This window comes from Centropristis striata, chromosome 3 (genome assembly GCF_030273125.1).
Source record: "Centropristis striata isolate RG_2023a ecotype Rhode Island chromosome 3, C.striata_1.0, whole genome shotgun sequence".
NCBI classification, from domain to species: domain Eukaryota; kingdom Metazoa; phylum Chordata; class Actinopteri; order Perciformes; family Serranidae; genus Centropristis; species Centropristis striata.
The window spans coordinates 17,954,470-17,965,635 of record NC_081519.1 but is presented as its reverse complement, the minus strand read 5'-3'; the positions used below and the strand labels follow the sequence as shown (position 1 = coordinate 17,965,635).

Here is an 11,166-nt window from a genome sequence, read left to right as displayed (position 1 = left end):
CTACAGATGTCCAGAGATCTGAGCTTCCTTAAGAAAAAGAGGCTGCTCTACCCCATTTTGTAGAGAGCGTCAGTGTTTAGGGACCAGTCCAACTTATTATCCATAATAAGTAATAAGTAGTGGTATACACTTATAACTTGGCACCACCTCCATGTCAACCCCACAGGTATTCACTGGCTGAAGAGGGGGCTTGAGTCTGCGGAAATCTATGATCATTTCCTTAGTCTTTGAGTAGAAGACAGTTCTTGTGACTCCAGTCACTGAAGGCTTTTATCAGATCCCTATATTCAGATTCCTGTCCATTCCTGATACACGCCACAATAGCAGTTGTCTGAGTACTTCTGGATGTGGCAGGACTCAGAGTTGTATTTGAAGTCCGCTGTGTACAGTGTGAACAGGAATGGAGCCAGAACAGTGCCTTGTGGAGCCCCTGTGCTGCTCATTAATATCCCAGAAACACAGTTCTCCAACCTGACATACTGTGGTCTTCCTGTCAGGTAATCTGTGATCCAGGAGATGAAGGAATGATCCACTCCCTTCTCTGTGAGCTTGTTTTTGAGTATGTTAAGACTGTGGTTACAAATTATATGCAGTTCCCATTTCTGTGTACTGCTTTAAATGACATTCCCTCATTTACAAAATGTTGCAATAACATTTTCAAAAATCTCTTGCACTTAAGGTTGCTGACCCCTGCTCTATGAACTGTGGCAGTTATGGGAACTTATCAACAAAAAGCATATAAACATAACACAACACATGGATTAAAGTTAAAAAAATCTTCTGATTAAAATTGTATTTGCGCTACAGCCAAGTCACGTGCAGTGTGTGAAACATGTTCCAGGTTATTTGACACCTGCATAAGAAATACTAATGCATAAGAATTCAGCACCAAATGCAGCCATCACATTTAAATGCTCAACCAATACTCTTTTACAGGAGGATTTTAAACAGCTGTTCTATTGCATCTTGCATTCTTTTTTGTCTTTTCAATACTTTTTTTTTTTGCAAAGCTTGTTCTCTCTAAAATAACCAAGCATCTCCATAACTTTTCATTACATGTTTTTGTTTTCCTTGTTATTTCAAGTCAACCTATATATAAGAAAATAGAAATAAGAAATACATCAACAGCCCCAGGATTAAATAACAACAGGTGCTAATCTCTATAGTGCTTTGTCTTATTAAAACAATTAACAACAAACAGAACAAGCATCAAACAAACCACACCAACTTACCGATCTCTGTTTGTTTACAACAAGCACAGGACACTCTGTGCACAGTTAGGGATGCCGGTTAATTCACGATCAGCATAATTAGCCATGCTGCTTTTGTTTTGCAACAGTTGCCTTGCCTGTGTGATCAGGGATCATGGTCGAAACTGTCGCTAAGCGATTACGCTACAATCGAAAACCATACGTCACCTCCGGAGTCTCGTAAATCCCTCTACGACCTTTTGTGTAATGGAGACACGCAGAGTGAGCGGACATTGTCGTGTGGTTCTTTCCTCGCACCACACGATAATTCTACTCCTTAAAGAATTGTCACTAGCACTTATTGATGCACTAATAGCTCTTTTTGCACTATACCTTGATTGTTTGGTTTTATTCTTCCTGTAAGTCGCTTTGGATAAAATCGTCTGCTAAATGACTAAATGTAAATGTAACTAAATGTAAATTTGAGAGGCCATGGCCTGAGACGTGGCCACTCTTTCCCCTAAAGGAAACATGGCTATTGATCTCATAAGTGGCCTCTGTGAACTCCAAATGATGGAAATCCGTCATAGCTACAGAGAACTTTAATCGATGCACAATAAATATAAATTGATTAAATTATGTTTAACCATTATTTGAGTGAATTATTTCAGAGGCAGTAGCCTGTATTCAGATCTTGGGCTTCTGGTAAACCTGGGTTCCAGGAGGACATTTGGTCTACATGAAGAAGACTACAGCAAGCATTTCCTCTGATGCAACTGGTGCAATGAATCATGTTTTTCATACAAATACAAAAACTGTCTTTCAAGATATATATCTAACTTTTCCACAGTAAAATGTCTATCTTTTAGACATCTACCAATAATTCTGCTCCCAGTAAAATTCTCCCGAGTCCTCACCAGCAGGAGCTGTCGTTTACAATGATGGAGACAATGACTCCCATGAGCCCACGTCACAAAACCCCGTCTTTTGTTATTGTTTTGATTCTAGCAGAAGAAAATGACATACTGTGCCTTTAAGTGATACTGATTTATTCAAACAAACATTCATGTGTATTGTTTTCATAGCATTACAATGGTAAAAAGAAAATACAACATAAAAATACAACTGACAAGAGAAAAATTCAACAAAAAGAGAAAAGTCTCTGATGCGTACTAAATGCTACTGATCATTTGAGCATTTTGCTGTACATGACATAAACATTACTACAGAAATGTTCCTACTCAAATCACAGAGCTGCAGTAAACTGTATCATACACTGTCGTAAATACAGCTGTTCACTGACCATCTAACAGCTGTCACAGCTGCTCTAATCTGTGTCAATCTGAGGGGAAAAGATGTTTTTCCCGGCTTTTTTTTGTGTCGATAAAAATAAGACAAACAGTTTTTCGTGTTATCCATCCAGTAACTTGAGGATGCTTTCCCTCTCCTTGAGTGCTTTCCAGGCCTGGTCTTTCTCCTTCTTGGTTGGAGTGCGTTTCTTCTGCCTGGCTGCCATGATTCTCCGAAATCCCTCCATGACCTCATTGTCGGACACTCTGACTCTCTGCCTCAGCTCCTGCTTGCGCATCTCCTCTTTGGCCAACCTGTGAAGCAGCAGAAAATACAAAGGTTGATGTGAACAGCTGAGTATGTGTCAGACTTTACTTGACATATAGTTTATTTTATGGTAAATATATCCATAGTTGATTCGTGTCCTCACCGGAGCAGCTCCTGCTTACGTGCTCGGTTGTGAGCACTCAGGGCTTTGAGCTCTGCTTGTCTCTTCTGCAGCTCTGCCAGGACCTCGTCCTCAGAGTCTCCTCCTGGTCCTGGTCGCTCCTCTGAGTCCAGCAGCCCCTGAGCCACCAGCTCCTCCTTGATCCGAGCCTCCAGAGAACGTGTGTGAGGCACACTGGAGGGGTAAAAGACAGACCAAAGATATGAGATAAGTAGCATAGAGTCAAGTATAAAGTTCCGGACTGAAACTTGACACCTACAATAAACTTTGTGCCGATCCATTTCAAAGTGTTGAGGACATACAAGACTAGAATAAACCAAACTCACAGTCAATATATGGAGCTGTGACCGGGCAGCTTCAGTGAGACAAGCAGTATAATCTGTGTATATGTTTAGCGATATAAACGTATATTACATACAGGAGATTGGAGCACAGCTGTTTAGTGCTGTAAAATAAATACAATGACCTGTAAAAACAGAAAATCTTATTGAAAAACTGAAAATGTACCAAATCAAAGTTTCAATTGTGACATTTAATCAAATTCACTTAATTCCAGGTTTCTAGGGCTAATTTAAAATGGGAAAAAAAGCAATTCTACTCTCCTCAGTTCAACTGGGAAGTCAAGCATGACTCAGCTCAGTCACAGTCATAATATGATTAGAAATTCAGAAAAACTTTGACTGAACTGCAGGTAGTTTACCCAGATTAGAGAGGAGAGGACATGAGCGGTAGTAAAAAAGTAAATAGTTCAATATCTACAGCATGTTAAGTCCCCATTTTTTTTTTTACCAATATTGTTAAGATTTCTGTGCACTTGCAAAAATGCTGTATATATGGATATGTTTTTATAATGTATTGTAAATTATCAAAAATGTTCCTGCATCCTATACAACCTAATCTCAAAGCAGTTTCAGGTACTTCATACAAAACCCAAGGACTTTTCAAACGTTAAAGATGCCACATTCAATTTAAGTGTATTCAAGGATTCAGGATACAAACTCTGGGCATTGTAACTGTGTTATATAGAACAAAATACATTTTTTAGTTTTTCCTACTTGGAGCCCTGACTATGCAATGTCCATAGAGGTGCATGGCCTATATATTGCAGTGAAAAATGAGGAAACAGTAAGTAAAATTTAGCAGTTTATTGTCCGACGTCAGATATCGGGGTCGTTGTACTAATGTGACTTCTGTGTGAACATGGCTGCCAATATGCCAAGTTATCTAGTGTAGAGAACTCTAGTGATATCTCATACATTCAGTAGTTGCACAAATACCTAAAAGCTTTTCCTTGACTTCGAGGAGAAGTCCCAGCGCCGTCATTAGCATCCTTCCCTGAGATGTCAGGTATAGGAGAATCCTCCATGGGGGATATAATGTTCTCCTGGAAAACAGAAAATAATACGGTCACCTTTCAAAAGTCATATTAATCAGTCATTTGTATTTTCAAAAGCCACAATGCATTTTTGGAAGTTTCATGCTTGATGACAATATACTGACCTCGACAAGTGCCTGGAGCAGGCGCTGTGTGAGAGGACCGAAGGGACATCCGTCTTCTGGTGATTCATGTTGGGACTCTGACTTTTTTAACAGGGAGTCCACATCTTTTGCATCCAGCTCTGACAGCGGCCCCCCCATCAGGCTCTTTTTCTTGTCATTGGCTCGTGCTCCTTCCCTCTGCTCCTCCAGCAGATCCTCCTGAGCCCACCGCTGGGAGTAGTGTTTCCCCAGAGCTGGAATCTACAGTTTAAAACAGACAGTACCAAAGCTCAACACACATCTAAAAGATACAACACCATAATAACACCTAGATTGTTGGCCATGCCTCGAGAGAATTAAAGTCTAACGTAGCATAAGTACACAGCTTTTTGTCGTACTTTGAAATACTCCGCCTCGTCCTCTGGGGGTTTCAGAAGCTCTTCTAGTAATCGTATCTCTTCATTTGTGATATCAGCACAATATGGCTCCACTGATGCCCAAAATCTGAAATTTAAAAAAGCATTTCAAACACAAATACCAAAACAAAACTCACTCACATTACATTCATTCTTACTACAGCACACTTGTATGAGACTAGCCACACTAAAAAGCTGAATAAAGCTGTTGGTGGCTGACCTGTTGGGTGCGTCATTCTTAGGAGTGCGGGGAATGTCTTGTGGATCGTCAGTAAATTCATACTCTTGGACTTTAGGCTGCAGATTTTTGGATTTGGGTCTGCCAGGACCTGGACCTGGTGCGTGTCCACCTTTGCCATCCAACTTCTGTTTCTTTGGTTTGTGGCGAGAAGTGGCAGCTGGGTCTGGGTCTTTTCCCATCTTCAGAAAGCGCTTGTCTCCCTTCTTGTCCTGCCAATCTGTGAGGATCTGGGAGGCAGCAAAGAAGAGGAGTTCAGAACAGTGGTGTCTTCATTTAGGATTCAGTCACAGAAATATATATATCAAAGATAAAGAATGGGAACCCCATTTTTCTCCAACCTGTCTCTGCTCCTCCAGGGCTCGGAGGCGGCGGCTGGCTGAGGACAGCAGTGTCTCCAGCTCCAGCTGCAGGGTGTCCAGCTCCTCGATGCCGATGCCATCGTCCTCTGAGCGGCCGAGCACAGCGGTGTAGCGAGGACACACCTTGACATGTTCGACCGGCTTGAAGTCGTAGTATTTCAGTGGGGGACAGTCCTTCAGCTCACTCATGGTGCTGTGAGGCAGAGACCAGCTTGCAGTGTCTGAATTAACTGCAGACAAGAACAAGGCCGGATTAACCATATGGGCATCTTGGCAATTGCCCAGGGGCCCACGACCTCTAAAGGGCCCAGGGCAGTGTGGGCACAAGCAAAATATCTGGTTAACTCTCGCTTAGATGTTAAATTGCCCACCGGAGCCGTTGCTTAAAAATACATTTTTAAGGTGACAGGGTGATTTCTGTTTAAAATGAGCTGAGGACCAAAATGCTACTTGATTCTAAATTCTTGATTTTTGTTTGTGTCTTGTCTTCCTCTGTGGCAGCTCTATCAATTCAAATTGTTTGTGCTGCTGGGAATAGGTGTTGGTAAATAAATATTGGATGCTTTGAAAGTGGTTACTTACTTATTTTTTTGTGAAAATTGAGGACACTTCCTTCCCTATCTTTTTATATGGTGTCCTTGAGTGCCAAGAAAGGCCCTTTCCAAATAAAATGTATTATTATTATTATTATTATCTATGTAGTGGGTCAGTTTTGCCAGATTATACTGATGCTGATGTGTTTTGTTGTCATAACATCATATGTGAGTGATTGGCCTTGACAAGAGGACATAGTGGTGCATTTGTAGTTCTATGAGCATTTGCATGTCTAAATGAAAATGCACTTGATTTAGTTATTGATGTATTGAGTATATTAACTGTATATTACTGTAATTTATTATATATTTTGCCAGATTATGGTGATTATGGTGACTCTGGGGTCGTGATGATGGGGCCCTTGAATATTGTTGCCCAGGGTACAGCAAAGTGTTAATCTGGCCCTGGACAAGAAGATGGACAGTGTCGGTAATAACAGAAGCTGTAACTTACACAGACAGTGGTATCCAGCTGTGGTTCTGTTTGTTTGTGCCTCGCTATTACATACACATAGTAAACACATTCAAACACGCACGCAGCCAAATATACGTACACACAGGTCTGCTTCACAGACCGCGAGCTCGCTGGGCCCCAACTGCCATAGTTACTCCTAAATTTTAATAACGGTCGTTATAATTTCACGATATTGCACACAAACATTTTACAAGGGTACGTTTCAAAATCACAAGACATGAATTGTACCGACAAAAAGCTCCGATATTAATCTGTTAATGTTTAGGAACAACGATATTTACCGTCAGTGAATGGTGGCCATGATGGGAAAAACCATTGTGATCGGAGAGGGGTGTGAAATGCATTTCCAACGAAAAGATCGGATATTTCCAACAAAATAACAATTTTAAAATAATTAAAAACATTGCGAAACACAGTACGAAAAATAACAAGTATTTTCAATCCTTACCATCCATCAAAACAAAATTAAGTAGTTGTCATTATATTAGCCTAATGCAAGAATGGTATCATCGGAAGGAACCATATTGTTATATTGGTGCATTAAATACAGTTTTCGCTATATCCGGCATTGAGCTTTTTAACTGGGTCATATTTAGGTTATATCGTTGTTATTTCAATGTTTTCTTAAATAACAGATTACAAAAAGTCAAAATGACTGTTAAACCAACGATTGTAGAGCGCTATGCCCCCTATTCACAGAGCGGAATAGACGCGTCTTAGGGTACGCTCGTTTTATAGAAGACGTACTCCCACTTGTGCGGAGTTAGGAACGCAAGCTGCAATATGTGTTGTGTGTTAAAGAAGTATCTTTCAAGATAATTCACAGAATTTACCCATCTAAAGTTTTTTTTTATTTTACAACGATTTAAGAAAGACATAGACTTAAACTGCTCTTTCTGTGAAGCTGAAGATGTTTTTCATTTATTTTGGTCTTGCCCTTTCTCAACTAAATTATGGAAAGATATTTGTAACCTGATTTCTTTTTCGATTAAACCTCATTTGTCACTATGCTTTGAACATATACTGTTTGGTTTCACTGACTTTCCTTTTGCAAAAAAAATAAACAATACTATATCATCAATACAGTTAGCCAAATGGCATTGGCATAAATGGCGTTACGTTAATCAAAAACTTCTCTTTCTTGTCTTTGAAAATGAAACCAAACAATATATTAAGTCTATTAAGAAATCTACCAACATGAAAGCTATAAAAACTTTGAATTTATGTACACTTTACAATGTTTTTGTATGAAAGATTGCCTCTGTATTGTTGAAACCCCCTGACGGCGTTTTGTTGGTGTATTGTCTTGTATTGCACCATGTTGCTTTAATAAAGTGTCCAAAAAAACAACAAAACAAAACAAAACAGTGTGTGTGGTGTGTAGAGTAACTCGCCTCTTCGGACGAAGAGTTAGAGGAAAACGAACGCACCCCGTCTGTACTAGACGATGTAGGATTTACGGAAGAGGAGTCCCAGGCGTGGCTGAGGAACTTCCGTCTTTTACAGCACAAAAATGGTAAGCCTCTTGCAATAATGTATCTTTATCTTTAATTATTTGGCATTTTATCTCCGCTAACTATGGCTACATTTAAGGCGGCATTAGCTAGTAGTGTCGTGTTTCTCGTAGACGGTGTTACTAGTTGGCTACAGTGAAATGAGAGGACGGGCATCCTTGACACGGCTTGCAGAAAGTGATCGAGCTGAGCTGTCTTTTCCTCTCGGCCCGTTTTCCTCCTTGTAAATGTGATTGCTAGCCCCCTTAAAGGTCTGTCAGTGGACTGTGGATAAGTTGTGTATACGTTTGGCATACACCGTGTTGTAAATGGACGTTAATAATTTGGATGAGCTGCAATGTCGGTTACACATCCACTAATGTGAAAGCAAGCTAAATCATTCATGTTTTAAGCATCCTCCTCGCATAACTTGCGCCAACTTTATAACTATTGTGTTTTTCTTTTAAAATGATTGTTGGTTGTTCTATCACCAAAATATAAAGCTACAAACTGTTAGTGGGATGTAACTGAGCAGTAGCCACTGCAGCCCTGGATACAGCTCTTTTCAGTTCCTGGTCCAACATGACCTCACAGGCTGACCCTGTTCACTCACCCTCACTGGACTGGGAGGTTCAGAGTGCCCATGTAGCCTGATCTAAATACCAAATGCGTTTTTCAACAAGAGCTCTTCTGCAGTGTGACCCACCCTTACATTCATTTTATACATTTTCTCCTCAGACAGCGACTCTGCGTCCCTACTTAAACGCTGTGAGGGCCACACTGCAGGCGGCCCTCTGCCTGGAGAACTTCTCCTCTCAGGTGGTGGAGCGTCACAACAAGCCAGAGGTGGAGGTCAGGTATGTTTGATCACGGCATGTGTTTGGAGCAGTCTCACTGGTTGTCCTCCTGCTTTGCAGATTCTCCTGCCCTTAAGCTGTTTGCAGATCATCTACAGCTGTCACACAAGTGCAGGCTTGTGCAAACTTGCATAAGAAAATCTAAGAGGGAAAAACTGACACAAGCATGGACAAGGCTCTAAAATTGGCCGGCGGGGACTTGCTGCAGCCTGTTTGCCTGTGTCTTCCCATTACACTAAGAGTTTTTCAACACGTCACAATAACTTCTAAGTTTTCACGTAGAATCATGCTGGTTCTCCATCAAATAAAAAAAAAAATTAATGCACCTTTTATACAATCATGAAGCAAAAAGTATATCACAGAGCAAGAAATGACACAGAGAAGAAAGTACAACGACAAAGAAATACAATAATACATAAGTAGAATTTTTGCAGGACTAAAATTTACAACAATAAACAAGAACATGCTGAAATTAAATTAAATTTACAAGAGTAAATAAGGGATTTAATGAAGATGCACCCAAAGTAAAAGCTCTGCTAAAAAGATGTCTTATGGTTTCTTTTACAAATGTCCACATAGGCGAATTGTGATAACTTTTAGTATCCAGAAACTGCATTAGTTTAAAACTAACTGACATGTTTTTATTGACAATGTCTGGTTTGTGCTGTGGTTACAGGAGCAGTAAGGAGCTGCTACTTCAGCCTGTGGTGATCAGCCGTAATGACAAGGAGAAGGTTCTCATCGAGGGATCCATCAACTCTGTCAGAGTCAGCATTGCTGTCAAACAGGTGATTGCAAATAGTATGATTTTGACTGTTTTTAGTTGTGAGCCATTTGCATTTCTTCAGTTCCTTTCACAGTCTAATATGCATTAAAACAAAACTTGCAGGCTGATGAGATTGAGAAGATCCTGTGCCACAAATTCATGCGCTTCATGATGATGAGAGCAGAGAACTTCTTCATTCTCAGGAGGAAACCAGTAGAGGTAAGAGAGAGTGGGGTGGAGAGGTAATCTGGGTTTTTTCTAATCTAATTTATAAAGTGACAAAAGAGGAATCAATATACAGGAAGGATTAGAAAAGAAGAGAAACTGGTGTGAAATTTTAAAATGGCAAACATCATAGGGCTTTTGCAGATTTTGTAGAACCTATGTACAAACATAAAATACCTTAGTATTTACAATGTATATTCCCATGATTACAATGTTTTTTAAAAACTGTTACTGTCGAATTTCTAACCAGTTGACCAGCCTCTCTGAATCACTTCTTGCAATGTGATTTCAGGGATATGATATTAGCTTCTTGATCACCAACTTCCACACGGAGCAGATGTACAAACACAAGCTGGTGGACTTTGTTATCCACTTCATGGAGGAGATCGACAAGGAGATCAGCGAGATGAAGCTGTCTGTTAACGCCAGGGCCCGTATCGTTGCTGAGGAATTCCTCAAGAACGTAAGAAACTTTGTTCTCTGGTTTTAAGGCTAAAATGTGTGTATTATGTTTCCTTTCTGCATAAAAACATCAGACTGATGGCTTTTATACTGACTCATTTATTGTAAAAGAGAGAACTGTTCACACAGAAAATAATTGGACTTCTCCTCTCCATAGTTCTGATGACAGTGTTGGTCCCACACAAGCCAGGAAAATGCTCCAAAGGGCCAATCAGCACAAGAGTGGAGTAAACAGCCAATCAGCAAGGAGATGAACATGACCAATCCGGCGATGACACCATTTGCCCCCGTCTCGGATATTTCCCTGTACTCATGAATATCAATGACTGTATATAATGAAATATTTACCAGTTTCATTTTCAGCCACTTAGAACAAATCCCCAAACAAAGGCGGGTCCTTAAAGTATTAATTGAGTTGATAGTCATGAGTACAGGGGCACTGAGAACGCGTTGTTGCAAATAACACGGCCAGGTTTTTGTATTACGTGTATGTGAGTCTGCGTGTTCTGTCACTGTTGTTTCAAATTTGTCTCCAAAATTTCTCTGTTCAGGAAACCCATGTTTTCAGAAAGTCTTTGTGGCGTTTAATCACGGACATACAGCAAGAGCTGTCTGTAAAGAAGCCACCAAAACACATGTATGAAAATAATGAAATCTAATAAAACTCAGTTGTTTGTACAGTTGGTGTTCCTGTTTAAATTCTGTGAGCCTCTGCTGCGGCTGCTGAGACTATAAATGGATTTGTTGTGCTTCTGAGGAAGTTGTTTTTCGTCAGCAATCTGGCCACATTTCACCTTCTATAGTCACTGTTATTACAGCTGTGAGGAAGGGGAAGTTATAAAGCAGAGTGTGTGTGAAGCATTTTGGTTTAC

The 11,166-nt window shown here is 40.2% G+C and overlaps 2 protein-coding genes across 5 annotated transcripts; one reads left to right on the top strand and one right to left on the bottom strand.

Annotated features, from left to right (window-relative positions):
* Positions 1-2,220: 2,220 nt before the first annotated feature.
* Positions 2,221-7,267, bottom strand: tada3l (transcriptional adaptor 3 (NGG1 homolog, yeast)-like). Of its 4 annotated transcripts, none has more exons than XM_059329378.1 (8): positions 6,940-7,267; positions 5,403-5,644; positions 5,044-5,291; positions 4,806-4,911; positions 4,429-4,668; positions 4,206-4,312; positions 2,911-3,102; positions 2,221-2,794 (listed from the first exon to the last, which is right to left on the bottom strand). In XM_059329378.1, the coding sequence occupies exons 1-8, from the start codon at positions 6,944-6,946 to the stop codon at positions 2,602-2,604; spliced, it is 1,335 nt and encodes a 444-aa protein (XP_059185361.1). In that variant the 5' UTR covers positions 6,947-7,267; the 3' UTR covers positions 2,221-2,601. The 4 variants fall into 4 exon arrangements, with proteins under 4 accessions (XP_059185361.1, XP_059185362.1, XP_059185363.1 ...); XM_059329379.1 differs by having other exon boundaries at positions 5,403-5,653; positions 6,773-7,264; XM_059329380.1 differs by lacking the exon at positions 6,940-7,267 and adding an exon at positions 6,571-6,763 and having other exon boundaries at positions 5,403-5,653.
* A 641-nt stretch (positions 7,268-7,908) lies between these two features.
* LOC131967563 (actin-related protein 2/3 complex subunit 4-like) lies at positions 7,909-10,972 on the top strand. Its single transcript, XM_059328654.1, has 6 exons — positions 7,909-8,007; positions 8,723-8,841; positions 9,518-9,629; positions 9,731-9,826; positions 10,125-10,295; positions 10,452-10,972. The coding sequence occupies exons 1-6, from the start codon at positions 8,005-8,007 to the stop codon at positions 10,455-10,457; spliced, it is 507 nt and encodes a 168-aa protein (XP_059184637.1). The 5' UTR covers positions 7,909-8,004; the 3' UTR covers positions 10,458-10,972.
* Positions 10,973-11,166: the final 194 nt, after the last annotated feature.